The sequence below is a fragment of the Penaeus vannamei genome, chromosome 6 (assembly GCF_042767895.1).
Source record: "Penaeus vannamei isolate JL-2024 chromosome 6, ASM4276789v1, whole genome shotgun sequence".
NCBI classification, from domain to species: domain Eukaryota; kingdom Metazoa; phylum Arthropoda; class Malacostraca; order Decapoda; family Penaeidae; genus Penaeus; species Penaeus vannamei.
In genome coordinates this window covers 43,401,650-43,426,649 of record NC_091554.1, presented here as the reverse complement: position 1 = coordinate 43,426,649, position 25,000 = coordinate 43,401,650, and the positions used below count along the sequence as shown (strand labels likewise).

The window sequence follows — 25,000 nt, the reverse complement described above, 5'->3', positions numbered from 1 at the left end:
CACAGCCAAACAGTGTGCAGAGCTCTGCTGGCTGATGTGACACCACCAGAGGACAGATCAAGAGTTTTCGGTATTTTTAATGCTGCATCTAGCATGGGGTTCATTGTTGGGCCCATGCTTGGAGGTAAAGGATGGCCAAGTTTGAGGCCTGCATGTACAGCTACGCAGAATAGTATCATTAGAAAATCATGCTAAACCTTTTAATACAAGAAACGGTGCTTTTTGAAATACAGTTGTTGATGTTATGAAATTGTTGGTATCCTTGAGTTTCCAACTACTTCAGGGTATGTGTGGCTTATCTGAATATTGCAAGACATATTCCATCCCTTATGGGAATAAAATATGAATTTCAGAACGACTATTCAAGACCTGAATTAGAACAAGACAGATTTGAAACTTAAAATAACAACCTTCTGTAACATGGGGCCTGTTCATTATTGAATGTTTTAACACCCCTCCTTATGACAGTTTTCTATGTAGCTGTACTTGCGAATATTTTGTGTGTGCGTGCGTGCGTGCTTGCATGTAAAATGTACAAAATTAAGTAAGAAGCTGGTTAGCTTCATATTTCATTTTAAGGTATATACTTTGTTATATTATTTTCTCATGTATAGAAATAAAAATGTTAGGAATGGGATATCATTTTTGCAGTAACACTGACAAATACCATTGGTATAAGAGATCACTTGATGGCTGTGATAATGATTGAATTTTTATATTACCTCCAGGTCACCTCTCAGAGCTTGAGAATGGATTTACCTTAGTCTGCAATATTGGTGCATTGTTCTTTATCCTGGACTTTGGTGAGTAGAATTTCATAACTATTAGGTTTTGGAAAGGTAGAGACAGATTTTTCATAATCATTCATATATAAATTGTATGTATATATTGATTCTTATATAGTAGATATGAAGTTAACCTAGAGGATCAGGGAGTATGCCATCATAAAGTATTAAAATACCAAAATGATTTAGATTAGTTTCCTGTATTCAAGATTTTCAGTTCTATTTCAATAAGATTCAAGTCTGCAAAATAATTGTCATTGATTATTGCCGGCTTATCTTTCAATGGAATAATTTTGCACAATAGTGATCTATACTGTTGACTGAGACATACATTATCAAGTCATTCAGTCATGTGGATTAAGCCATAAGCCTTTTCATTTTGCATTCTTGACAGTAGAGAGGAAGTCCTTTTGACATACATAATTAAAAAAAATAAAATGAGAAAATAGAGAGATGTAGTTTGCCGGTACCTGGTCACATTAGTAATTATACAAATATGAAGTCCTTGTATTACTTGGCATGTCACCATATCTCAAAATGATGAGCTCATTTGATGATTGATCTGTAGACAAATTTCTTCACTTATATTTTCATATTCATTTATACATTGCTTTTTCTTTTATGTTTCAGCATTGTGTTGGTTGTTTGTCCCGAATATTGAGTCAGCTCACTCACGGTCATCTAAGAGTATATCAGAAGGTGAAACAGTCCTCCAAGCATTCTCATTTATGAAAGACATCGACTGGAAAGTGTTTGGAGATATTTTCCTCGTGCGGTTTTTCCTCAGCTTCTCATCCTTGGTGTACAGATCAAACTTTTCCCTTTTGATTGATCAGAATTTTGGTGCTAGTCCGAAGGTTATAGGCTACCTTATATCTTTCCAGGTGAGACTAAAGAGATGAGTGAAATGTGTTTGGATGAGTCTTTTATAAAGGTTTATGTTTTTTTGAGAATATTTAAATGTAAACGTTACACGGGCTGCAGTGATGTTGATATACATGACTGAATACAAAGTGAAAGACTCTTTCTTTAACTAATGCTATATATTAATAAGTTGATACATTAGTTTGATATTTTCCATCTTGATAGTTATTTTACATACCTTTTGAATAAATATTCTTTTGTTTATGGTATCTAATAGCCTTACATCTAAAGGTTGTTAATTTGAAAACCACATTTTTATGAGTTAACTCCTTGTGGATGGGTCCTGTAATATTTAATGCGCTTTCAATAACCTTGACTTATCCAGCTCTCATAGAATATCAGTAATATCAGTCTTTTTTAATCATTACCAACTAATTTTGTGGCAGAATTTCTTATAATATAGATTTATTGAAACTTCGTTTGAATGGGACCTATGTGGTTATATTTAGCTTGTTAGTGTGGAATTGATATAGTGAACTATTAGAAGACCTGTAGCTTTGCAGAAACCCAAGTAGTATTATCAATCAAGCATTTTATTTTTAGTAGGCTGTCATGTCTAGGAAGCTATTTTAGAGACCTAGGTTCCTGTAGATTTATACTGCATAAAATATAAAACTTGAGCAATATACTGTCAACCATTTTGGCTTATTTATTTTGGAATGATCCGGTTATCCCTTGTTTACACACAGATTTGTATGCTTTTATAATGGTATTGATTTATGAGATTTAGTACTATATTGAAGAAGACCTTGGTACATATGTTTCTCAGTGTGATATACTTGTGTAAAGTTGCTGGTGGGAGCTATAGGATAAACATTATAAAAGTGTTAATTAATCCCTTATCTGGGATGTTTTGCTGACCACATATGGCTCATAATATAAGCATTAGACTTACTTGAGTGGCCACTCTCATGGGTGTGTGGCTTTTTGTCTGGATACACATGAACACTCATGGGTGGTGTCAAGACTCCCTGCCAACCCTTTGCAATGTTATTTCTTTTTTGAATAAGTGTTTTTGCTTTTTTTTCATTTTTCAATGTCAACATTTGTTAATTTGATATGCTATATCCAGATGGTAAGAGATTGTTTTCCTTACCTAAACTCCATATCATCTCCCTAAGTAGTCCATAACTGAGTTGAATGCTACTAACTTTAAGTAGCATTTTGTTATCTATGTATTTTTTTTTTTTTTTTTCATAATAATCAATTTTCTGTAATACAACCTACACTGCCAATTATGGCAAGCAGATATAATATCCATATGCATGGAAATAATGCCCTCTCTGAAGCCAAAGCTCTAACAGTCATGGCTCATTTCACACTCCTTTACTGATAGGAATAATGCAAGAGCCCCTTCCTAAATGACCACTGAGTTAAATCACCATCCAAGAGTAAATAATTTTGGTCATTCTGGCCTCCAGCCGAAATTCTCATCACAGCATGTGCCCTTAGTCAAAATTTTGTAAGTGATGGTATGTTCACATCACCTGCCCCTCAAGCCATTTTTTCCATAATGTCATGCCCTTTGGATCGTTGGAGTTAAGAAGAGAAAAGAGTAGATATAAACAAATCTGACTGTGGTTAGAATAACAACTGAGATGACAAAGATTGACAGATATTCAGGAGTATAGACATATTTTTTATATACTTGAACAGTTCAGATCCACTGTTGCAGAGTTAAATTTTTTGAATAATTGTTGAAGCATCAGGTTTTTAGATAATAAGAACTTTTATATTTAAGTAGCTTTAAATACAAAAGCAATACTGTATTTTAGTGTACAGTAGTAGTAAGGAAAGCAGGATTTCATTAAGAAATTGATACATATCTGCATATAATTATCATAAATATTTTTATTTATGCTAAAGTGACAAAAAGACCAAGGAATACAGCTGTGATCATATTGTTGATATTCATGCCAGGTCTTGATGAGGTTTTGTACACAGTCATAGAACCAATGATAACTTTTTTATTTTTATTTATTTATTTTCTTTTACAGGGTATCATCAGTGCTGTAGCTGGATTCTTTACAGGCAAGGTGTCCAAAATCTACCAGGACTCTCAGCGGGAACTTTTCCACAGCTCGGTTCTTCTTACGCTAGCCCTGCTGGGGTTGACTTTAGCACCATCTTTAACATTACTGCTAGCGTGCCTCATACCTCTGTGTGTTAGCTCTGCTGTGATAAGAGTCAGCAGCTCAGCCATCACCATAGGGCGATGTGAGCCTGACAAGGTACGTGACTTTTGCCATTTGTAGTTTCAATAAACTAAGGAGCTTATGCTTCTTCTGATTGAAATAGAATTGAATTGTAATTAACAAACATTTTAACAGATGTAGACGGAGACTTCAGCCTTTGCCTCAACTTATTTTGCTCAGTCTTTTCTTCTCCTTTCCTTTTCCTTCTCTTTTTCATTCCCTCTTCTGTCCACTTCCTAAGGTGTTAGAGCTGTACTGAAAGGATAAAAAACTGGCTTTGCATTAGTCATGAATGGCCCTTACCCAATATGTTGATGATCCTGAGGGGTAGATCATTTCTTTTCCCCACTTATTTCAGGCTCACCATGGCCGATAGTGATGTTTTATCCTTACTATCTTTCATCAACTAGCCTATCTAAATTTGATTTAATTGGTTTTCTGACCCCCACCTCTCCTTTGAACACGGCTCTGACCATTGATACTAATAACCCCTCCATGATGTCTACTGACAACTCTCCATTTCAAACCACCCACCCAGGTATTACTCAACCGTAAAAAAGCACCCCTTCCTCTCTCCCAACATTCTCCACTCCATCTCCTACTGCAAAGACTTCTTCATTGTCTACCCCCTCCCCCCTTCATTACTACTATTCACCCTTATGATCCTCATCCCACACCACCCTGTCTTCCTCCCACACTTGTCCTTCTACTGCCTCTACCTCTGCAAACCTTTTGAGCATTCTCTTTGGCCCAGCCAAGTGGGATTGATTCTTTGTGATTCCCCCTACAGCCTTTTAGTTTGACAATTCTCTTCCCTTCCAACAGTGTCTCCAAAATCAAGTAGGCAAAGTTTCCTTTCGCATTCGTTCTGATCGTTCATGCCTTGTGACAGTTACATCTGAGTCCTAAGCTTGTGCAGTATCTACCCTGACTGACCTCACTGGCAAACTTATTCCTGCCGAACCTCACTCCTCTTTGTCTTCCCAACTGATTGTCTTATTTGCAACAAAAACTGGTCAGACTTTGAAAATTATCTACTTGCCTGCCTTAATGACTATGATCCAGTAGCAGTACACTGCTACACAATGCCTCCTGGAGGACAATATAAGTCTTACACCAATATTGCTAAGATTAGCTCCCTTAGACATGACCTCCCCCATGTCCGACCATATAGACCCCTTCCTTATTAGTGTCAAAAATGTTGGCGTTTTGGACATTCAGCCAAATACTGTCACTCCACAGCCCGCTGCACTCTATGTGCCCAACCTGGTCATGACCATTCAAATTGCTAAGTACTTGTGCCAGTTGTGGTTTCTCTCATATTGTATTTTATAGAAGTTGAACTGCCTATAAGCTTGAGTGTGATTTAGCATTTCTCAGATTCAAACTAGGTTTCACTCTATGTAAGGCCAGACAGGAAGGACAGCAATGAGGTTTCTCACTCTTTAGCTATTCCAAAACAGGTGTCCCGTGAATCCCTTCTTTCTCCAAAGTGTTCTTCTCTGGAGCCCTCCCTTCTGACACTCTGATACTTGACCGCCTTCCCCAGTTCCCTTATCTCATCACCCGGATTCTTCTGCTACTTCATCAACAGCCATCTGTACCCGTATTACGTGTTTATTATTTCATAATAGCTGTTTTGCAAGTTTTACAAAAACAATGTTCCTATAGCTTTCCCAGCTACAGATACACCCCATTTCATCCAATTGCCCTATGCCTTTAACCCTTTCCTGTGCTAATCACCAATTTACTTCATTTGCACCCCCTCTGTACCCCTTTCCCTTTTATACTCTCCTATAACCCTCCATAACCTTTGATATGTAACACTCTTAATCTTAATCATTAACTCATCTTTACCCTTTCGCCACAATACTTTACCATAGTACTATATGACCTTAGATGCCTAGCACATTTATTTATTTCAACCATTAACTATTGTAATCAAAATCATGTGCTGGCTTCTTGCTGCTGCACTACTAAGCATAGAACTTTCACTGCCTTTCTTGTTCTGATTGGTGAGGAATGTCATAAAAGAATGGAGAATCACCAACTGGTTAAAATAAATTTCTAGTACAGTAACACACTAGGAATCCCCATCAAAGGTGCAAAGAGTTTTTAAAAAAGTGGTATTCATAACATGACATCAGCACATCATGACCGTTGTAAATGTTTTTTTGTATGAGGAATATGTATGGATATGATCTAAACAAAGAAAAAAATAGAGTTGATATTCCTTTTAGAACCTTGCATAGCCTATCTCAATATATGAAATTTCTGAACATTTCTCAATAAATATTCACAAAAAAATCTAGCGTATAGTATAATTACTTTTGACTTGCTGTATTTGATTCATGTAGAAGGAAGAAGTATTTATGTGTTTTAGTTTCTAAAAATATATATATAGGATAGGAAAAGGAGTAAGAAATTTCACATTAGTCTGCGTGATGAAAATGTACCAGGAGGCAGGGGAGATACAGCCTTTGATTTATTTAGCAAAACTAGGATTATATGTTGATTTAAATACAATTTACATGCATGAACACTTCTGCTGGACAAATAATGAGGCTGTTATGAATATTTAAAGCCTAACTAGCTTGACATCTTGAGGTACAGCATTCTGTTATTTATGCTATAAAGATACTTTTATTGTCAATACATCCAGAAAATCAGACTTCTAGGTTGTTTACCTTTTTCATTTTTTATGTGTCTCCCCATAAATCATTAGTTAAGTATGCTTATTGTGATGATATATTCCAATGGCAAATGAACTTCTATGGCATTGTACTCAGACTTTTTAAATAGAAAATGAGCCTGCCTTATTAGTAGTTCTGTGCTTAAACCAATTTAACTATTAACCTAATGACCCTGGGAATATGTTGTGTTCATTGTACTATTGTTTTGTGAAATGTCTCTACACATAGATGGCCCTGCCAGTGCTTAGCCACAAAGGAGTCAGTTTGTAGACCTTGCGACCTCATATGATTTCACCTTTCCTTGATTTTGAGGGAAAAATGTTTTTTTTATTAATGCAATCAATATTGATACTGTTATTTTTATCATAAACATAATAATTGCTATTAGTGTTATTTATATTACTAACAGCAATATTAGATACCAGAAAATATAAAAAATCAATGAAAATGGTAAACAGGTGAGACAGGTAGTTTTTGTAATTGGCTCATTAGTGACTCAGTACTTGAGGAGCCATCTATATGTAAAAACAATTACTAAATAAAAACATGCAGTGGGCATGGCATAATATGCACATGCCATCCCTGGCGGCATGTGGTTAATGGTGTTCGTATAAACTGAAATTAGTTCACAATAGACATTTTGATAAATGTTATATTACTGTGAAACATAGTTTAAAAAAAGTTGTGACAATGAAGGGATATGCAATTTTGATTCTTCTCCAGAAAAACATATTATCTGATACTTTTTGATGACCATCTCAGTAAGCTTGAAAATATTGAAAAATATATTTCTGCATTTTAGAAGGTAGCATCTTTGAGATACAGCACCATGTACATTAAATGCATTTTCTTACAGTAACATTTTTAAATGATAGTGTATTTTATATGTTCTGTAATCACTTGTTTTCATCTAGTAATGTTCATTATTAATTTGTAAAGTGAGGCACTATTTGATTTACATAGTAAAAAAAAAAAAAAAAAAAAAGATGATATGTGAAAAAATCACCTGTCATCCTCTTTGTTGTTCCTAAGATTTACGTGTTTTTAATTGTCTTTTTTTCTTACTTTTTGTCAGGTGGGATCAGTGACTGGTTTTGGACAGAGCATAGCTTCAGTAGCACGTATGATCACCCCCTTGATAGCAGGTCTTACTCAAGAGATAAGCATATATGGTCCAGGAATGACAGGCACTCTTTCTGCTGGAGTCGGGGCAGCACTTGCAGGAATCATTTCATATCGGCAGAAGTCCAAAGTGGAGTAGCTGGCTGTGTATTGGAAGCAGTTGTTATTTTTTTTATTATAATATTTTAACGTTGTGTGTGGGAAATGTATTTGTATGTGGATGGGAAGCCATTATCCTTTGTACATTAGTACAGGACACAATCCAGATATTATTATTAATATTTATGGGTTAAACTTGTGGATGGTATGGAACAGCAAAATGAAGAGATGCTCAAATAGTTATGGGTTTGTTGACAAAAATTATATTAAAATTTTTAAAGTTTATAATTCCTTACCTACTTTTTACTGATTGTGTAAATTTAGAAGTGTTTTTTCTTTTCAATATTATTATTTACAAAATTATATGCATTTTTTTCAGACTGGTTATACATTATAAAATTCCAAGGTGGGTGAAAAATCACTTAAGTATGGGTCTGGTCTGTCTATTGAATGAATATGTTTATCTAATCAAAGTTCCATAATCGGCAGCTGAGAAGGCTCGCTTAGATGAGAGCTGTTGCCTGTACACCTCATTTCTATGCCAAGCCTTAAGGTTACTCAACTTTTACAGTCCAGGAACATTACAGAACAAGAATTGTGTTCCATTCAGTGGAAGACACACATCATTGTATTAACTCAGGTAAATGTTTTATTACTCTTAGTTTTAGAAGTTTTAAATATTGTTGTATTTAAACAATAGATCAATTTATCTGGCATACTTAAATTCTAATGTCAAGTTTTACTGCCTGTGGCATATTGCTTTGAGGCTGAATGCACAGTTTTACACATATATTTCATTTGATAATTTTTGGGCATTAAATAATTAAATGGTTACACCAAGTGTAGACTGCATTTGTATATGATATGCATATGTATTTATACTGAAAAATGGGAAATTGAAGTAAAAGATGACTTTCTTTAGTAGATTCTGTTAAATAACTTACGTGTGTAACTACTATTTTCTAGTCATTGAGCAAGCTTTTTGTAATACAGAGATAGTCCCATAGTTTTTCATCAATTGAAAAAAATAATAAATTGATTAATGAAATTTTCAGTTTACCAATAACAAGCAAACATAGTCTAGCATGTTTACTCTTGTGTCAGATCTAGAATGGCAAAAAAGTGTGTCAAAATCTGTAAAAATGAGTCTTATGAACTTTTGGGTTGCAATTTCTCTTCAATTGGATCAGATTTAGAGAAAAAGGTCACCAATCTTTTTTTCCTGCAAACCCCCTTTTTAAAGGAGGGATGGTGAAAACATAATAGAAATATATGTAGTCACCATGCAAGTCAGAAGAGATGTTACTATTGTTCAAGTGTCATTTTCTATTTGTATTAAATATTGTCAGTCAGTCATACCACATGACTTTTTTTTCTGCACTTGGGTATTAATGCTGTGTTCAGAACTGCTTTTCTTGCGCAGCCAGAGCCGGCAGGACAATGAGGCCATGTCAAAACCCACCTGAGGCCTTCTTTACCCACAATGTAGCCAGCTTTAAAGTAAACATTTACTCTTATTATACTTGCATCTTGTTTTACTAGATATGCTTTGTAACTACTATGATGCACAGTTAACTTATCTACAACTGACAAAACAAAAATAATCTTTAATTACAGTAAAGGTCTGTAAAATTACTCACTAATATCTTGTGATTGCCAGCAACTATAATTGTTTCTATATAAATGCTATTGTGATTTCATCTTGTCCTGCTCACCCAGCTACAAAGATGTGTGGAGATGGAAAGTTTTAAACTGTAAAAACATCTTGTCCAACTTTTTTGATTATATATTTATTGAAAATTTTCTGCTATATCATCTTTGGTGGCTTATACAAAATATAGCAATAGGGGTAGGCTTGGGGGCAAAGCCCCCCTGGTAAGAAAAGTTCATACAGCATTATGACTAAGTATGGTGGGAAAAAGGTTATAAACGAGATAACAATCAGCACAAATGTTAGATGTATGTCAAAGGTTGTAGAGTGCTGTAAGTTAGTATGGTAGTGAAAAGGGTAAAAAAAAAAAGGAAATAGCAAACGGAATATGACTTTGGCCAATTCAAGACCAACACAAAGCCAGCTTTTCATCCTTTCAGTGGCTCTCACACTTTAGGATATGGACAGAAGGGGATGAAGAGAATGAAAAAGAAAGGTGGAGAAGAAAAGACATGCAAAATTATTTGAGACGAGAGCTTAGGTTCAAGGCAGGGGTGAGCCCCAATTCCCTTCTCCAAACAGCCACCCTCACCCACAACAACAAAGGGCATGTTTTTTGTTTTAATGAAGAGTTCTGAATGCTGCTTAAGGTATTAAAATTGACTACTCACAGTATTAGTAAGACATTCTTGTCTTAAAATATATAAAGTAAATTTATTTAAATCCACCTTTTATCATTTGAATAGTAAGAGCTTTGCTGGTACTTTTTTATGGATGATTAGTATTACAAGAAGCTTCAGGTGACAAAGGGTTGTGAGGGCATTGCAAATTACCAAAGTTACTTGGTTTTAAGCACAAGAGAATTGGATAATCACAGCCTACTGTGGAGGGCAGGATAGTACATTATCAATGCAGGGATCTTAAAAGTTCAGAAGAGTAAAAACCAAAGGAGGAACAACAAATGTCAAACCATTGTATTTTTTTTTTTTTTTTTTTTTACTTTGTAAGATGTGGCAAACAAATAATGAAAATGTGATCAGCACCATGACAAAGTTTACTCCTCTGTTAGTTATCTATTCCATTTAACATCAGAGCTGAAAATAAGTGTTTTCTGTGGGACAAATAAGGTATCTTACCAAAGAATCAAGGTCACTGTTCCTTTCCTTATTCCTTTTAAGGTATAAACAATTGATAGGAAGTAATTATCACATTTCAGATAATTTACTTGTAGACTGGAATGAATGTCTTTAATGATTATATAAATAAGGAAATTATACAATATATTCTGCATTGTAAATATAAGATTATTTGTATCTGTTCTTCATATGTACTTTTGAAAATAAGATGTAACCAATAAATTTGCCACAATGCAAGAAAAATCATGAGAATCTGAATTTACAGCACAGAAAAATTGCTCACCTGGGATTGTTTCGCATGTGTATTAGAACGTATTTATTACTTTTTCTGTATAAGTTATGATTTTACAATAGTGCTAGCAGTAACTTCTTTTTTTTAGGTTATTGTAATGATTCATCTGGTGCTTTTAAATTAATATAAAGGTTCATGATTGGGAATTACAAAGCTAAACACCCTGTCACAATTAGCTTTTGATAAATAATCAGCCAAGACTGCCAACATGAAAATGTACTAGGATATGTTACTATCACAGAGGCAAAGAAAAAGTATGTTATTGACTTCTACTGCTTTGTAGTTTACACTTACATGTGATAAATAAAGTGAAGGGAGACTTGTAGGTTAATTATTATTTTTTTTTTTTACATGTAAGTAATGCATACTCATTCATTTTTTTTATTATGATGATTTTCTGCAATGTGAAATAATGAATATGCATTCATTCTAACAATCAAAGAATGCTGAAAAGTACCATGAGGATGATCACAATGGTTAATCCATATTTTTATGTAATATGACAGATTTATATAGAGAAAAATAAAACATTTTATTACTTGTGTTCTTTTAGTTCAACACTTGCTCAATAAAAAGGTTGATATAAAGAATACTACTTGTGCTGAATTTCTTTATTCACCCCAGTATTACAAAATTTTGCAAGACTGCAGTCTTATGTCATCATTTTGGCCAACTGCTTTCCTTAATATTCACCAATGTAGTTCTGTAAAACATCTGCAATATGTAAGGGCAAATAATCTATACTTTTACCTTTCTTTTCTACTAAATATTCACTCTTACTGGAAGTGGTTCAAAAACAAAATCAAATTTCTTTTGTTACTTGTCGAAGGCATTTTTCTCACCTTTTTAATGTAACTGTCTCCCTGCTAAACTGCTTTTAATGGTAGTATTTTTCATCATAGAGACATGTATAAAATGATCTTGTTACACTAGTAAAAATACATACATTATTATAGGAACCACAAAAAATGTTGCAACTTATTAAATCAAAACTGATACAAAGTCACCATTGATGCTTTAATTGTATTAAGCAAACTAAAAAAAATGATAGGTTCTAAATAACTGAACTTGGGGAAAAAAATCTTTAGATCCTTACAATTACAGAAATTACATATCATCCATTGCAGATTTCAGAGAATTAAAGCACAACAAATATGTGCATCTATCCTTTAAATCTGCCATCACACATTGAGCAATTTCTTTTTAAGGCACTTCATTTAACTGCAATGTCAGCTATTAAAGAGCATGACAAACCATCTTGCTTCTAGGCCTAAAACGAAAATCTCTAAACGTGTCTTTCATAGTGCTCTTGTTGAGAAAATAAAGAGAATAACAGTAATTACATTATAAAATACCATCCTACTGTTTATCACATAGTGAATTTGTATAGAATTAATCACATCCTCCAGTCACGCCATGGCACATCCATGCCTTAGTTGCATCTCAGGACAATATCAGCTAGAGAGCAGCAGCACATGCTTCTAAGAATCTACAATCAAGCTTATTCCCTACTATATCATTCAAGTTACTTCTCCGGCAGTATTTGTTAAATTCTCTATTGATTCTTAAAGTTGATCAATGTACTTATCATGATTAACAGAGATCCAAGTAAATGACTCATGCTCCTGTAGTATATCTCTACTGCCTAAAGGAGGCAACTATCTTTAAAAGATAAATTAATCAGAATGCACTACAAAAATATACAATAACAATATGCTCATCAAAGCCATAATAAAATGGCTTGTCAAAGTAGGAATACAATCATTTGACAACTTATCTACTATATGAAGTTGATCCTTATGACAAATTTTGAGTCCTAGTTCTACATGGAGAACAATCATCCTTTTCAAAACTGTACCAAGCATTACCATCAATGCAACTCCATTCACAAAATAATTCTCAATTAAATTTCACACGACTGCATGGCACATGGTTATGTACATAGTGTAATAGCTAGATCACGTGCAGGTGAGCCAGCCCCTGTCAAAGGTTCACTCACTCCAGGTAACAGTATTGGACTGATTGTCTTCATCATTAACACCTACAATTCTTCCTTGTAAAAAAATATAACACCTAATGCTTCTTTCATTAACTATTTTTATATCAAACTTGCAACTTCACATGCTCATACACAAATCTGAGTCATGTCTCGGTAAATTTTCATCCATTTAAAAATAATTTCACTATCATTAATTTCATCTGTAAAAGAACTAAAAAAACAAAAGATAGATTTCCTTTTTTCTAATCTTCTTAAAACTTACGACATAACCTAATACACTTAAATTGACACTGAATGGCTCGAGTTTTCAATCACAAACTCCAATAACAAAAAAAGGTAATCGCAAACTTCCTATTAACTACCAACTAGCATTGGCTTGCGTTCCAGCGTCGAGACTGAATTTTCCAACTCCTTGGCGAACTCCTTCAAGAACTCGCCATACACCATGGGTTCCATGTTGCGCCCGAGGTGGTATATCAAGAACCAGTCGCCTAAATTGCACTTCTTTGCTACCAAGTCCAGGTTTGGTCGGCCTGCCCAGCGACCGCGAACCTGTAAAAGAGAAAAAAAATCATTTATTGATACAAATTCTTCAACACAATCTGTCAATGAAAGCGATGTCAGTTTAGAAAAGTCAATTATACCATGTCTGCACGTAAAGCTAAACATTCGCAGGTCAAAATAAAAGTTTTTTTTTTGTCAAACATTTTCATTAACAAGATACGGTACCGAACAATATTTTTGTCATCAGAAGGAAAATAGAACCGAAGGCGGAGAGTCAGTGCCCGGAGAGAAAGCTAAGTGGACGCCGTGTCATGGACGCCTACTTTCCGTGCTTTTTCCCCCCTATTTCAAGACTCGTACTCCTGCAACAGTACTTTCATCTGCATTGTCACGTGAATTCTTAACTAGCGACATCACTTTCTTAAACGGGAAAATTTCCTCGGAAGTCACCAAAAAACGTTAATAACCTTTCAACATTAAGGTGGAAATATTCAGAGGATTTTAGTCCCGAGTGAAATCCGCGTCGATCCTATTTCCTCACACAAGCGCCCCGGCATTGCAGCAACAAGTCCCCGAAAGGTTGTATCAAGTTACATGCAACACAGTCTTCTTCCCCGCTGAAACCACATGATAGGAAGGATAACCGCACGCCAGACGACACGCGCCCATACACGCCCCCCCCCCTTCAAAAGCCTCTGTTCGGCTAGTGACCACACAACACTAACTAGGTTTCTCGCTGCCTTTCGTTGCCTATGACGTGTATTACTGTAAAGGACATTTCAATAATGTTTAAATGGCAGATCTAGAAGCGGTTATTCTACGTTCAAAGCGAACGCAAGGGTATCACACCAGTCAGAGCAAAAAGGAAAAGTATTTGCAATGACTGCGCAATCAACCTTACTGTTACGGATCATGAAACTCGACCACCTGTCTACAGCGACCAGTTTGCAGATCACACGAAGAGAACAGGGTAAATGGAAACTGTAAACACCAGAAGGCTGGGGTGTTTGATAACACTGAAGGGGGGAGGGATAGAGTTGGTAATACTACCCGTGGGATTGCCGTCACGTGGTCACTAACGGAAAACAAATCGGACTTGTTGGCCGGCAGAGGCAGCTCTTCTGACATACAACACGGGGGAATTATCTGATGTACCTGTACAAGTCACCCTCCTATTCTATATGTGAACCGTTAACTGTGTGATAATAGAAAAAAATGTCAGCATTCTTGATCCGAAAGTGCTATTGGTGGCAAATTTACGGAGAAATCAAATCAAAGGAAAATCGCAAACAGTTAATGAAATTTGCAAGTAAATCACATGCAGGGGAAAGTGCCAGTCACCTGTGGTCCGCCTCGCAGTCATGGATCACCGCTGCAGTGATTGCAATGAAGACACGAGGTCATTGCCATCAGTGAAGGCTTATAAAGCAGACCACATGGTCACTGCCCAGCACTGACGTTCACCAACCACGCCTTCATCCTACAACTTATCCCTTCGCATCATTTTTACTTTTACTGCTCGTGTCCAAGTCTTAGCTTTCCACAATTACTTCATATCATTACCATTAACATCGTTTTCGCTACAGTACAATAATTTCTCGAACGTAAGGACGGAAAACAATAAGAAACGCAAAACTCGGGGTTATTAAGAACTTCACACGATAAGCAGGAGGTGAAAGTACGGTACACATCCTCCATGGTGACCTCACTTTACCCACCAAGGCTGCGTAGTCAGGTCACACTTGGAACACAATAGGGAGGAAAAGAGGGAGAGGGAGAGAGAGGGAGGGGGCGGATACTACGACTTACAAAGCCTGTTTACTCCAAACAAAATGAAAGCACTGTTAACTAAGAAGTCTATATTTTGGTAAAATACACAAGATTTTTTTGAAAAATAATTCCTCATTTTACCATGTTCTGATGTTACGAATAAGAGTTGAGAATATTTAAGCCTGTTTACTCCAACCAAAAATGAAAGAACCGATAACCCAGACCAGAAGTCTGAAGTATATCTTGGTAAAATACACAAGTTTAAAATAATTTCTCATTTTCCATGTTCAGATGTTACGAATATGAGTATATTCTAAAAAGTATTTCATTGCAAATTAGTGAAATCAGTACAAAGAAAATCGAGTACACCATAAAGTGACACACAACTGTAACCCAATCGACACTATGTAAAACTTTTTTACATTCGCGGATCAAGGAGTTTGAGACATGCGACACTTCTAACATGTGGCGAAGTGTAGGTCATCCCATTATCGTATTTCTCAAGATGCGTCACTCGTTAAACTTTCATTTATTTTTAGACATCACATTGTTTTTCACCATCGCCTGAGACTGGGGTTGTGGAATCAGAGCCACGGTTTATGCAGTACCAGCGTTAAGGATACAAGTTTTTTATTTCTTCATGTTACTCTAGTCAGCTCACTAACGGGGGCCTTCCGTACGCTCTCCCTCTCTCCCTCTGGCCTCACGTTTTGGAAGAACCGCTCCCTAGAACAGCCCGTACCAGCGTGGCGACCGAATTCACGTGACAATTAAGGAATCTCTCCCGCGTTGACAGTCGTAAAGAGCTGAAGCTAAACTACAAAACTTCATAGATATTTCGGGTGGATGAGGAGAGGCGCGAAAGGAAACAGGGAGGTAAAAGTGCGGGCGGCGAAATAAAAGTACAAAGGCGTGAGTAGTGACTGCGCGGGCCAGCACTGAGCGGAAGTGCGGATGGGCGGCGGACGTAGGCTTAGGCTGCCTCGAACAGTTTGAAGAACGAGCCATACGGCGACACTGCCTCCACTAGACAACCACAACACCGTTTCCATCATTTTATAAAGAGAAAATGCCATCTGTAACTGCCTTATACCCAGTACTTGAGCTTGTGTATAATGGATACAGGATTACACTGCCTTGTCAAGAGAGAAGCCGATACGTTTTGTAAAACGTGAACTCCACTCCCCGAACTCCTCCCTGCCACGCCAGGACACACGCCTCCGGAACCATGGTCACTTCCGGTGTCAGTTTGGCGCTGGTCGCGGTAGACATACGGTGGGGTGGGGAGGGGGTAAAGGGAGGGGGGTAAAGGGAGGGAGGTAAAGAGAGAGGGGGGGCGAGTGGCGATACAGATAATTGGAAGTTCAGATAGCATACAAATCAAACGGAAGCTCAGTGACAGACAGTGAACGTTAAACACAAAGAATATACATATACACTAAAGCAAATGGAAATTATGACAAGATGAATAAACATTGAGTCCAAACAATGGAGACGATTTTCTGCATTCAGATCATACAATATATATGAATGAAAGTGCAGCGCGTTTCCCGTCGAGTTTGTTCGTGGCGTGACAAAGTGGTCATAAATGTCACCCTAGAGCTTCGCCGTGACCTTGGCCAACTCCACCCTCCTTGGTTTCCCTGACCTTTGAGATTTACACTTAGACGAAGGTCCCTCAACAACTGCAGAGCTTTTAAATAGTTACCTGAATTGAAGATGAGTAATGCCTTAACTAAATCAGTGATTAAAGCTCGGAGGGATGTTTTTCGGTCCTTCTTTCCAAGTAAAAAATAAAACAAGTTAGCAGGAACTCATTTCGGATTCGGCACGGCATAAATCGGTGTCTACTGCGTCTAGCTTGACACGCGTTGAACATTCATCTACAAGTCAATGTCATGCAACGAGGGAGTAAATGAAAATGCAAGTTTTGATGCTGTCAGAATGAATGATGTCCCACGAAGAAAAAAAGCTTACACGGTCGACCTTCACTAAAAGTAAGAAAAAACAGACAAACTTGGTACTCTTCCGTTCACAAAATGGAGCCTCATAAGCATCACAGACACTACCGTTCTTGTAGTACCGGATCCCCGGATTCGCAGTTTGTTTACCCTCGCCCTCCGATAACAAGTACCCAGCCACTGCCCAAAGAGCGCTTCCACAAATCGCCACTGCCGAAAGGGCGGTTCTACTAATCGCGGCGCCCATGTTCCTCCCTCCCTCCCTCTACCCTGATCTCCCCCACCCATAGGCCTCTCCCAGCGTTACACTGCGACGTGTTTATAGGTCATAACGCGCCGTCTTCACACAGGCGCGTGTATGGGTCACGTAGCCTTGGGCGGACGTCACCCACATTTCCTCTCCTCTCTGCACTTCCCTCCCGCCAGACGCCTTCTCGGTCGCCGGTGACTATTGCCGGTGTGTTTTCGAGCCCCCCGTAGGTCTCCACGCTTCTGACCAAGCCCTGATTCACGGCGGCGTCCATTATCGCCTTCGCCTCAGCTGCTAATCGCAAAAACAAACAGCGAAAACTATGAAAGCGTTGTGGCGGCCCTTGGGGAGTGAGGGAGCGACGGGGAGAAATGTACAGGGAAAGGAGGGGGAGATAGGTCAAAGGGAAGGAAAAGAGAGCAGAGAGGAACGAGAGAGGAAAGAGGAACAAAGAGAGAGAGAGAGAGAGAGAGAGAGAGAGAGAGAGAGAGAGAGAGAGAGAGAGAGAGAGAGAGAGAGAGAGAGAGAGAGAGAGAGAGAGAGAGAGAGAGAGGAGAGAGAGAGAGAGGAGAGAGAGAGAGAGGAGAGAGAGAGAGAGGAGAGAGAGAGAGAGGAGAGAGAGAGAGAGGAGAGAGAGAGAGAGGAGAGAGAGAGAGAGGAGAGAGAGAGAGAGGAGAGAGAGAGAGAGGAGAGAGAGAGAGAGGAGAGAGAGAGAGAGGAGAGAGAGAGAGAGGAGAGAGAGAGAGAGGAGAGAGAGAGAGAGAGAGAATATTTCCTCTTATTGTTAATCAAGCCTTACATTCATCGTAGATACAATATAAACAGCCCTTAATTCACTTCGAGGAAAAACAACTTTTTTTTCCTCTTTCAACAATTTCGAGTAAAAAAAAAAACAGGAAAAAAACAGGAAAGAAGGAAAAAACAGGACATTCCAGTGACTAATGAATATAGTTAGTAAAGTTAATTATTACACTTGTGGGCGGTCACTCGAAATCCGTCTCCTGTCGGTATAAATAAAATAATTATTTAATTAATGCGCTCGTGTGTGTGTGCGCGCACGTCTGTTAGGGCGTGTGCGTGTGTGCGCGCGCGTCTGTTAGGGCGTGTGCGTGTGTGCGCGCGCGTCTGTTAGGGCGTGTGCGTGTGTGTGTGCATGCATGTATGGGCGTGTACCCTCTTCCGGCTCATCTTCAGCCCGACGAATTTAATTAAAAGGTAACATGACGTCAGCACATTTTCCGAATATCCATTTGCTTCTTGTGGAATCAACTTAAAAATACATTTCCACAAAGTTCGTTCATGATATCCTGCCACAAATATGTGTGCATGTGCATGTGCATGTGCATGTGCGTGTGCGTGTGTGTGTGTGTGTGTGTGTGTGTGTGTGTGTGTGTGTGTGTGTGTGTGTGTGTGTGTGTGTGTGTGTGTGTGTGTGTGTGTGCGTGCGCGCGTGTGTGTACGGGAATCGATCTATCTACATCGATATACCTCTCTATTCACGAGTCTACCTTTTAAATCTACCTCTCGTCTGTCTATCTGCATTTGTATGTGCGTGTGTCTGAGGATGTGTGCGTGTGAACAGACAGGGAGACGACCCACCCCCACATCCATCACGTGCCAAGGAGATGAGAGTGAAGATGCTGCATGGCGGATGATCAGTTTAAGACAACACTTGAGAGGGAGGGAGTGGGGAGGGGAAGTGGGGAGGGAGTGGGGAGGGAGAGGGAGGGAGGGAGGAAGGAAGGAAGGAAGGAAGGAAGGAAGGGAGGGAGAGGGAGAGGGAGAGAGAGAGGGAGAGGGAGAGGGAGAGGGAGAGAGGAGAGAGAGAGAGAGAGAGAGAGAGAGAGAGAGAGAGAGAGAGAGAGAGAGAGAGAGAGAGAGAGAGAGAGAGAGAGAGAGAGAGAGAGAGAGAGAGAGAGAGAGAGAGAGAGAGAGAGAGAGAGAGAAGCCTGACCACTCCCTCTCACAGCCTCTCCCTCAGGATCAGCCTCAACCCCCCCCCCCCCACGAGTGCCAAGTCCGAGGGAGGGGCGGGGCAGTGGTACAGGCTGGTAACGTGACACTCGCCTCGTCTACAGCTGCCTGCCTCCCGCTCTCCCAGCCCGGCCGCGACCTGACACTGGGATGTGACAAGGCGCTGCGAGAGGGAGAGGGAGAGGGAAAGGGAGGAAAGGGAGAGGGGGGTGAGAGGGAAGAGTGAGAGGGGAGGGGGTGAGAGGGGAGAAGAGAGAGGAGAGGAGAGGAGAAGAGAGGAGAGGAGAGAGGAGAGGAGAGAGGAGAGGAGAGAGGAGACAGGAGAGTGGAGAGGGGAGAGGGGAGAGGGGGCGAAAGAGGCAGAGAGGGGGAAGGGGGGAGAGAGGGGCCGAAAGAGAAAAAAGAAAAAGAGACACCAGTTCCATGGGCGTTTCCCCCGACGGGTTACGCAACAAAGCAGGCGAGGGATGGGGGGGGGGGAGGAGGAAGCTGGGCGACGGGCGGAAGCGACGCAGGAGACGCAGAGGGCCTCAAACCCGAGGGAATGAAGACGAGGTTGGACACCGCAGCAGCAGCCGGGGTCCAAGAGGCAGGCGGTGCAAGGAGAGGTGCAATGGCAAGACTCCGGCGCAGATTGCAATCGATGGTGAACAAAAACCTAAATGTAGTAACGTGTATGCTAAGCAGATAAATGGAACAAAGCCATTAGATAAAAATAATGAGTAGCCTGATTAGCATTTTCCCCGGATGGAGTTGGGTTACATTTTTTTTTCCTTACATGTGTGTATTTTTTATGTTTAAGTTCCTAGCATTGCATTTTTGCCAACTAAAAGGGATATCAAATTCCTCATACACTGGGACACATTTCACTGAGGGTATGGAATCCTTTAATCATACTAAATCTTTTGGCTTCTTCTAAACTCACTATATTACGAGGTTTCACCAACAAGTAATGAAAGGAAAAGAAATATGATGGTAAAATTTACAAAATGAAATTAGATGAAGAGCGGGAGCGACATCTACTCGCATGATTATAACTACAGAAATTCTCTCGTGTCCGTGGGTGTCCATGAACCCGGACTGACCAAAAATGTTCTAAGAAACAAATAAAATCACGACTGACTTCTCGTCTCTGTGACATAAGCGCTTGTATATTCATCTCCTTCGGTTGCTCGAGCTAAATAAGGTAGTAGAGCGTAAAAAGACAAGTAATTGAATACTGTGTTTATCTCTTTATTTCTTCGTAGTGCGCGAGAGATGTGACAGCCAAGGGAACAAGGCAGCCACTCACAGCCCTCGCTCGCATAATCCCCATCGTGACGTCACAGGCCTCTCGACCAATCACACAGCGTCCATCCTCTCGTTTTCATTCTTTTTTTCTCTCTTTCTCCGTCTCTCCTCTTTATCCTCTTCTGTCACCCTATGGGTTAGAACGGCCGATCTTCGCACTTCGAACCCACACTTAGGGCGAGAGATTTGGACCAAACTACTTACACAGAAGGAAAATCCCCGCCTGACAAGCCGAGAGTGTCGCGTAAACAACCAAATGTGCGCCGGGTTTGACATTACTACAACGAGCTCAATCAGACGACCAATTCTAAGTGGAGCAGTGGTTGGCGCCGCCCAACAGATGCCCGCATACCCTGCCACTACCACCCTAATCGGCTATCATTAACCACATCCACCACGACTAGCTCCGATGCCTACTAGAAAGTCAGACGAAAAAATGGGTGTCGCTTTCGGGGGAAAAAACAAAGACCGCGATGCTACGAGACCCAACCTTTCTCTGGGATTCCAGCCTATCCCACGACGACGGAAAATTCTATCCCATTTTCTGTATAAAGGTCCGAAGGCTTATCCTAAAATCTACATTTTTGGAATCCCTTTTTATCCTCAACCTCATTCCCAGACGTCGATCCTCCCTTGGATAATACCGTGGGCTTTCTCCTGAGGGTGATAAGTCCGTCTAGTCAAGCTTACCCGAATGCCGTCTTGGCCTTGGGGTGCCCTGCCCTCGAGGACGAATGGAGGTGGGGGGTATGGGGTAGGGAAGGTGGGCGGGGGTATGGGGTAGGGAAGGTGGGTGGGGGTATGGGGTAGGGAAGGTGGGTGGGGTATGGGGTAGGGAAGGTGGGTGGGGGTATGGGGTAGGGAAGGTGGGTGGGGGTATGGGGTAGGGAAGTATTGTGGGATAGGGGGTTGGGAAGTATGTTGGGATAGGGGGTAGGGAGGTATGGTGGGGTGGGGTCGAGAGTGAGGGTGGAGTGGGAATGGGAGAGGGTGGGGGAGGGGGATTCCGGTAGGAACAAAGGGATAAAGGGGTTGAGAGAGGGTTAAGAATGTAGATATGGGTCGAGCCATGGGAGACGAGGATGTGTTTAGCTGGCGTGACCACGTTGAACTCGCGGGTTTCAAAGGCGTGCTTTAGGAACCCTCCTCCTCCCTCCCTCCCTCCCTCCCTCTCGGCCTCTCCCCTCACGCCGCCTTCTTTGATCAGGTGTAGAGCTTGTGTTTTGCCTCGCTTGTTTGTCCGCGGCGCTGAAGGCGAGCAACTGTAATCCGAAGACCGAGAGACAATCGCCTTTTACCGGAGTATTTGCCTTGGCCCGAGTGCGACTCCAAAGGCCCGGGACAGAGGACTCCTTCACCCGCGCATGTCACTCGATGTCGTTTGTACGGCGGATGACGCAACCGCACATTTGTTTCTTTCCCGTCTCGTGCCGCGTCTAATTTTGTGCCGACTGGTGTAACAGGTTCCTCGCCGTTGTGGTCACGGGCTTGGTGTCTCTCGCGTCTGGCCACACGCCCGCCCGCGTGCCGTGCGGTTGTTGTCTTTTTAATCAAATTGGGAGCGTAATCAATGGATAATTGTAATTCGCAGCACGCTTACCCTTGCAGATTTGGTAACTGCAGAGCCCCGGCGCAGAGGCTGCAGTGCCGTGAGTCATGCGGTGCGGAGAACTGTGTTGTTACTGTGCCGAGCGAGAGCCAGAGCAGCATGTGCGAGGCCCCTCTTCCTCCCGCCGCGGCTGGGGAGTCTGGCCGACCTCTCTCGACTCTCGCACAAAGGGAGCTGCATTTTACTTTCCCTCGCCTTCACCCCGACCGCGACCGGGTCAGGCACCCTCGCCGCCCCGCCGCCCGCCGCCATTTATCAGGCTAACTGTCAACCGTCCTTCGAATGCGGCAGAGGCACCGGAGCCTCTTCTCCAGAACTTACACGAACAGCGGGGAAAGAACAAAGAATGTCCAAAACATATCTCCTAAAAGGAAAATGACAAATCAAAGAGAATAATTAACAAATAGAGAGAAAAACAAGTGAGATAAAAACAAGTGATATTTCGCCCGCAAACGCTAATGCTGGTGCCAAGGGGATCCCCGCCAACGGGTGACGCAAAGGAGGCAAGGTCTGGCGAGTAGTAATGCATCAACCAGGCCCCGTTTGTGCGCCTTGTCGGGCTGACATTCACCCAGTCCGCGACCCTCCCGACGGCTGGTCACGAGGTACGGCCAAGGCGAAAGAGATTGCCTATTACTGCGAGATTTGAATATATTAATGTAAATTAATAGAAATAAAGTGTGTGGCGATTTTTTTTCCAAGCACTTTTTAGAATATCTAAAAAAACATAATTAAGCCTAACGACAGCCTAGGTTAACTACAACTTGGAAGAAAATAACTCAAAACACCAAATAAAGCACTCGGGCAACCCAAGCTTCAACGCATAGGCCTAGGAATGTCCTCCAGCCGCCCTCACACCCCTCCCTCCCTCCCTCCCTCCCTCCCACCCCTCCCCTTCCCCAAATAAAAAAGGTACCCGGACACCAAACATTCCATTCGAGAGGTCATAAAACTGCTTGGAAAAAGAACTACTGCCTCCTTCCAACGGACAAATATCCCTCTCCCCGCCCTCCCTGAAACACAAACAACTCCCTGTTACATCAAACGACATGAACACACACAAACAACGCACACATGACGCTCAACTGGCCAAAACAAGCCAAGCAAACGACCCAAACAAGGCAAGCAGATGAGGCGTCGATCTGGTCTGGCCGACTTTCAGGCACGCAACTCGACGTCAACAAAGGCATCGAGAGGCGGGCGAGAGCGGGCACAAACATATACGAGAGTTGAATAAACTCGTAGATAAAAATGGGGGAAAGGAACACAAAAAGGAACGATGATTAAGAAGGCGAAAAAAAAAGAAACAAGGAAAAAGAGGAAAGAACAAAGGAAAAAATGAACAAAACTGGGATAGGAGAACAAGGAAAGAGGAAAAATGAACGAAATGGGAAAAGATGAACCAAGAAAAGGGAAAACATGAACAAAATGGGAAAAAGGGGAACAAAAGAGGAAAAAGTGAACAAAACAAGGAATGAGGAACAAAGAAAGAGGAGAAAATGAACAAAACAAGGAAAGAAGAACAAAGAAAGAGGAAAAAATGAACAAAACAAGGAAAGAGGAACAAAGAAACGGGGAAAATGAAGAAGAAAAATGTTCGTCACAATCATGATGACACCCCACCCCCATCTACGTTGACAGGTTAATAATCATCCTAAAAAAAAGAAGCAGCTACTTCGTACATGCTTCATTTGCTTAATTTTTCATATACCCCCCACCCCCCGGCACGGTCTTAGCAAACCTTCCCACCTATCCTACCCTGCTGAAAAATAACAAATAACAAAAATAAAACAAAAAAAACAAGACAAAACACAAAATAAAGCCAATAAAGAGACATCTGAATAGCCACCCAAAACCAGATCGCATACGACAATCCCGCCAAACAAGAGAGCATCGTAGCGGTCCAGGTTAGGCGAAGCGCGGGGTCATGATCAGCTCTAGACTCGTCCTCTCATCTCCATGCGGTTTATCTTTCATCTTCTAATCTATTTATTGTTGCGTTAATCTATTTATTGTTGTTTTATTGTTGCTATCCTTTATTGCTATTTTAAAGATAACTGTTCATTCGTATGTGAGAAGTTGGAAGGTTACGATAGACGAAAACCCATTATCATAATAATATTAATTATTAATAAATCATATATATATTTATAAAGTAACTGACACAACGCTGGAGACGCTAAAATACAGAACGGAGAATGGGCAGAACAATGCAGTCCACCACAAAAGCTGGACATACATATTTATTTGCGTAACGTTTTATATTCGAAAAAATATTTCAACAAACACAAACAAATCATTCCCACAAGTGTCTAGTGGGCCACACCACTTAACAACGCGGAAGCATAATTTCTCGATTTCGGAAGGTTACGTAAATAATAATTCCGCATTAGATTAACAAGTAAATAATCCAAGACCGATTACCATAATTTGGGAGGTGAGCTGCCAGGTAGGATTGCATATCCTGCCGTGTATCCTACAGCCAGGCCTTCCCCCGCCCTTTCTATATATAAATAAAACCACACAAGACACCCTTTTCCTCCTCTCCTTCCGCCATGATCTAACCTGCCTACCTACGCCCAGCTCTCTCCTTAAAAAACTTCGTCACAAGGCCTCCTCACTCACTCAAGATCCCTCTCTTTCTCCTCCTCCTCCTCCTCCTCCTCACCCTTTCCTTCCTCTTCTCCCCCACCCGTTCCCTTCTTCCTAGTCGCCTCACCCCTTCCCATCCCTCCTCCTTCTCTCC

The 25,000-nt window shown here is 40.5% G+C and overlaps 2 protein-coding genes across 6 annotated transcripts in view; one reads left to right on the top strand and one right to left on the bottom strand.

The window, feature by feature from the left end:
* The window catches only part of LOC113810466 (major facilitator superfamily domain-containing protein 9), a 16,992-nt gene extending 5,557 nt beyond the window's left edge, over positions 1–11,435 (top strand). For all 5 annotated transcript variants that reach the window (XM_027362151.2, XM_070123038.1, XM_027362159.2 and 2 more), the window contains exons 5-9: positions 1–124; positions 729–803; positions 1,416–1,669; positions 3,707–3,940; positions 7,673–11,435. The exon at positions 1–124 is cut by the window's left edge and continues 11 nt beyond it. In XM_027362151.2, coding sequence (XP_027217952.1) covers positions 1–124; positions 729–803; positions 1,416–1,669; positions 3,707–3,940; positions 7,673–7,858 — 873 coding nt within the window. In that variant the 3' untranslated portion in view covers positions 7,859–11,435. The remainder of the gene's footprint in view (positions 125–728; positions 804–1,415; positions 1,670–3,706; positions 3,941–7,672) is intronic.
* Positions 11,436–11,493: 58 nt separating this feature from the next.
* The window catches only part of LOC113810444 (innexin inx2), a 34,977-nt gene continuing 21,470 nt past the window's right edge, over positions 11,494–25,000 (bottom strand). Inside the window, exon 4 of the mRNA XM_070123040.1 lies at positions 11,494–13,448. Coding sequence (XP_069979141.1) covers positions 13,251–13,448 — 198 coding nt within the window. The 3' untranslated portion in view covers positions 11,494–13,250. The remainder of the gene's footprint in view (positions 13,449–25,000) is intronic.